At 33.8% G+C, this 4588-nt stretch overlaps 1 protein-coding gene across 1 annotated transcript; it reads left to right on the top strand.

Moving 5' to 3' along the window:
• Nucleotides 1-779: 779 nt before the first annotated feature.
• On the top strand, nucleotides 780-4588 carry LOC137835601 (histone deacetylase 8). Its single transcript, XM_068644188.1, has 3 exons — nucleotides 780-1123; nucleotides 2419-2999; nucleotides 4114-4588. The coding sequence occupies exons 1-3, from the start codon at nucleotides 859-861 to the stop codon at nucleotides 4414-4416; spliced, it is 1149 nt and encodes a 382-aa protein (XP_068500289.1). The 5' UTR covers nucleotides 780-858; the 3' UTR covers nucleotides 4417-4588.

Genomic DNA, 4588 nt, shown 5'->3' on the forward strand with positions numbered 1-4588 from the left:
AACTAATCTATGGGGGTGACACAAGAAGGATAAAAATGTATTTTCAAATTGTGTATGGAGGTGGCAGAAGAAGATATGGAGGTGCAGGAAGAAACAGTCCAATTTCATATAAAGATAACGAGTGTGCAGTTTCTTCTTGCACTCTTACATTTTTCTTCCTGCACCCCCACAATTTTTAAATCCTAAAATTGACTTTTACCTTTTATTTGAAATTAGAATTTGGGAGTATGCTACGGATTCATCAATCCGAAAGTGAATCATGTTGTTTTCTGGATGAAAGGGTGTTCCAGAAGTAAAGTTTGCATAAATTATTGATTTCTTGATTGTTAAATCTAGAAGTCAAATTTCTATTACGGATTAGTGGATTTGGAATGATTTTTTTCAAGTATGTATTTTTGAATCCATAATCCATATTTTGAATTATGGATTGACGTATTCGGAATGGTTTTTTCAATTATGAATTTATGCATTTTTTTATTTTGGATTAACACTGTCATTCACGTACTATCGGAAACACCAATCTAGGAGGTTACCGGACGTGTCAATCTGAAACTTTACCAGAAGCGCCAATCCAAAAATTTATCGGGTTTCATAATCCGGAATGCAAAAAAATAAATATATAGTTTTATATAGGGATAGTTTTGTCTTTGCACAATATTGTGGGTGCAGAAAGAAAAATGTAGCGGTGCAAGAAGAAACTTCCTAACGAGTAACAGAAGGAAAGAGGCCCAGACGAGGTCCAGTGGGTTTAATTTTTGTGACAAATGCAAGTACTCGGTAGCCCACTTGGGCATTCATGAATTCTGTTGTTGCGAGTGTGAAGAAGGAGAGAGAAGCGAGAAGGAAGGAGGGTGCAGCATGGGTGATGATGCAGATGCAGTTGCAGGTGTGAAAATTGACGTATTCTGGGACGAAGGAATGGTGAAGCACGACACTGGAATTGGTGTATTTGACACGGGAATGGAAGTAGGGTTCTTAGAGGTATTGGAGAAGCACCCTGAAAACTCAGACAGAGTTCGGAACATGGTGTCTATCCTCAAAAAGGGTCCAATCTCTCCTTACATTTCTTGGAACTCTGGTAGATCCGCTCTCGTCTCTGAGCTTCTTTCCTTTCACACTCCTGGTACTCTTTTCTTTTTCCATCACCATCATTATTCTCTGTATTCACATATCATTTTGGTAATAAATTAAGTTTGAATTGTTATAGTTTTGAAGTTAATAGAGTTTGAGGTTAATTTTACTTATAACTGGATTAAAAAAAAGTCAAATTTATTGACCCAAGGTTTAATAAAAAATGAAAGTTGGTTTAGATGGTGTAACTAAAATCCAAACACAATTTTAGAAACAAAATTTAGGGCTTAGGTTTGGGATTATAACTGTGTTTTTTTATTTGTTAAACTAGTATTCTATTTATTGTAACTGTGCAAATATATATATCGAGCAAATATTTTTTTAGTCAATAGTTATTTGTTTATGTAAATTAAAATAATTTTATTATAATTTTCAGTAAATTAAATTAATATAAAAATATGTTTAAATTCAAAGATGGTAGGATTTGTTAGAGGGGGTTTAAATAATAGGTAAGTCTCTGACTTATTGATGAACAGGTTCCAAACTAATTTTCTTTTTATTTAGGTATTTGATCATGTAATTTTTTTAAATCGGTTCTCTAAATTTTTTTAACCTGCCACATTTTGTCATTTTGTAGTGGTTTTAAGTGGTCAAAAAGTAATTTTAGAAACCTATTTTTCTTTTCAGTTTGGAGACCCAATTGACAAACAAAATAGATATAGGACTTATTTAAAAATTACAGATGTTTAAGGACCTACTGCGTAATTAAACCTTATTAGAATTTAAAATAAAACAGGATCAAATATAAATTTAAAAATAAAACATACTTATTATAGCAATAAATAATTCAGATAATTTAATTTAAAATTTAAAAAATGATAATTGTTATAATTTAAAATAAATAAATAAATTGTAAAATTTTAGAACAAACAATTTCAATTTCATATATTCTGGGCGTAAGTTACTGTGTATATCAAGAGAACAGAGAAAAGACAACACATAAAGTGAGTTAAGAGAATAAGAGAAAGCTGAGAAAGTTAATTTACACAGTAAGAAGAATAAAGAGTTGCCCTCTCTAAAATTAGTACTCCAAGTTAAAATATAGAAATAGAGATATATAATTGTTTTGAAGATAATTTGGGCATTGATGTGAAATGCATTGAAATGGTTTTCAAATGTTGTAAATCATTATGCATCAAGAGAGCAAAGAGAACACCTAAAGTGAGTTAATTAAGAGAATGAGAAAATAAGAGTTATACTTTCTAAAATTAGTAACATATATTATATTGGAGTTGGAGATAATTTGGGGATTGGTATGATATGGTTTGAAATGCTGTAATTTCCTAGGATACGTAAATGAACTCTTAGAAGCTGACAAAGAAGGGGGGAAGGTGCTTTGTGCTGGGACATTCTTGAACCCTGGATCATGGGATGCTGCACTTCTTGCTGCTGGTACTACACTTTCTGCAATGAAGCATTTACTGGATGGCCATGGAAAAGTTGCTTATGCCTTGGTTAGGCCCCCTGGTCACCATGCTCAGCCTTCTCAGGCTGATGGCTACTGTTTCCTTAACAATGCAGGTCTAGCAGTGCAATTGGCTTTAGATTCTGGGTGCAAGAAGGTTGCAGTTATAGATATTGATGTTCATTATGGAAATGGCACAGCTGAGGGGTTTTATAGATCTAATAAGGTTCTTACCATCTCTCTTCATATGAATCATGGATCATGGGGTCCATCTCATCCCCAAAGTGGATCGGTTGATGAGCTAGGTGAAGGAGAAGGTTATGGCTATAACTTGAACATACCTCTACCAAATGGAACTGGGGACAAGGGATATATATGTGCCTTCAATGAGTTGGTTGTTCCATCAATCCAAAAGTTTGGACCTGATATGATAGTTTTGGTTGCTGGACAAGACTCCAGTGCAGTAAGTTATGATTTTCTTCTGTACCCAATTAATATTTATTGCCAAGTTTACATAAACTTGATTTCAACCTCAAAGATAAATCAAAACCTGATAAGATAATGGCAGTGGCACGTGACTTTCAACCCTAGTTTTTTAACCACGATATGAAAACTTAGATAGTACAGTAGAACGAAACAGATAAAATGAGTGTAGAAACAAGTTTGTGTTTGATACCCTCATCAGTCCACCTAATGTTTTACTGAATTTTGAAATATGATACCCTCCAAAAATACCAAGACGATGTATTAAACTTGCCCTGGTCAAGTCACTATAATCTGTTAGTGTTAATATGAATCCCAAGAGTATATCATGTTTCAGTAAGTGGTTATTCCACAGAAGCAAATCTGTCAATAACTTTATGTTCTCTTTGTTTTCAAAACATTACATGTGAGTTTCTTCATGATTTATTTAATAAATCGTAGCTCTAATGTGAGGGTGATTAATTGATTATATGAAAAAGACATTAGCTCTGGTGTTTAGTTTTTTAATTAACTGTTATGAACATTTTGACCAGGGTATCCTCACACTCATTGCAGTGAGAATAATCCCTTGGACAAATGGACAATGTTAACTAGGCGGTATTTCCAAATTCCTCCTACAGTTGCCTTCTTCTCGTGGACTTCAAGTTTTCTGATAAATTACAGTATGTCATAACTTATAAATAATCAAACAGTCCATCTCCTTTCAATCACTCAAAGATCGTTTGCATGTCACTTATAAATAATCAGCATACTGTGATTAGTAGTTGCAAGTTTATTACACTAATTTTCATGATCCACATTCTTTGTTGCATTGGATTAATCACCTCACTTGTTTGTTCTAAAGGTTACAACAAGTGCATTGTTTCCACCTCAAGTCCGTATCACCGCATTCGAGATATTATCTGTTATCAAGTTCAGAGTTTTGTGATAGAGTTCTAAACTCCAAAACAAATAATACTTCAGATGCGGTAGTTTAAGCGGATTTGAGGTTGAAACAGTAGTTTTATGTGGCTATGTTGTAATGTAGAATCCAAGTTGCAGTTTTGAAAAAAATGAGTTTTACTTATGTTATAACCTGGTGTGGTGTGCCTCAGTTTGATCCCAATGGAAGACAATGCTTAACAATGGAAGGCTATAGAGAAATTGGACGGATTGTTCATGTTCTTGCGAAAAGTCAGAGCGATGGGCGCCTTCTAATTGTGCAGGAAGGTGGATATCATATCACATATTCTGCATATTGTTTACATGCAACACTTGAGGGGGTTCTCAACCTTCCGATCACTCTACTATCAGATCCTCTAGGTGGGTACCCAGAGGACGAGACATTTTCAGTCAAAGTTATAGAATCCATTAAGAATTATCAAAAAGATAAAGTGCCCTTCTGGAGAAACTCCTAAGATACTTCCTCCAGGAGTATGAGAGATTCACCTCCAAATTTCGTTTACCCAACTCAATCCAATTATATTTCTGCAAATTGAGTTGGATTTATTTTGTCTAACTCAATTATTCTGCTTCAGCACAATATACATATTATAGCAATAATGAAATGATTATTAGTATTATATTTTA

This window comes from Phaseolus vulgaris, chromosome 5, assembly GCF_000499845.2.
Source record: "Phaseolus vulgaris cultivar G19833 chromosome 5, P. vulgaris v2.0, whole genome shotgun sequence".
Classification (NCBI taxonomy): domain Eukaryota; kingdom Viridiplantae; phylum Streptophyta; class Magnoliopsida; order Fabales; family Fabaceae; genus Phaseolus; species Phaseolus vulgaris.

Excerpts from the sequence above, each read along its gene's own strand:
- LOC137835601 (XM_068644188.1), top strand. The coding sequence starts at position 859 with ATGGGTGATGATGCAGATGCAGTTGCAGGTGTGAAAATTGACGTATTC. Across the intron at positions 1,124-2,418 it reads TCTTTCCTTTCACACTCCTG|GATACGTAAATGAACTCTTA; the intron begins GTACTCTTTTCT and ends GTAATTTCCTAG. Across the intron at positions 3,000-4,113 it reads CTGGACAAGACTCCAGTGCA|TTTGATCCCAATGGAAGACA; the intron begins GTAAGTTATGAT and ends GGTGTGCCTCAG.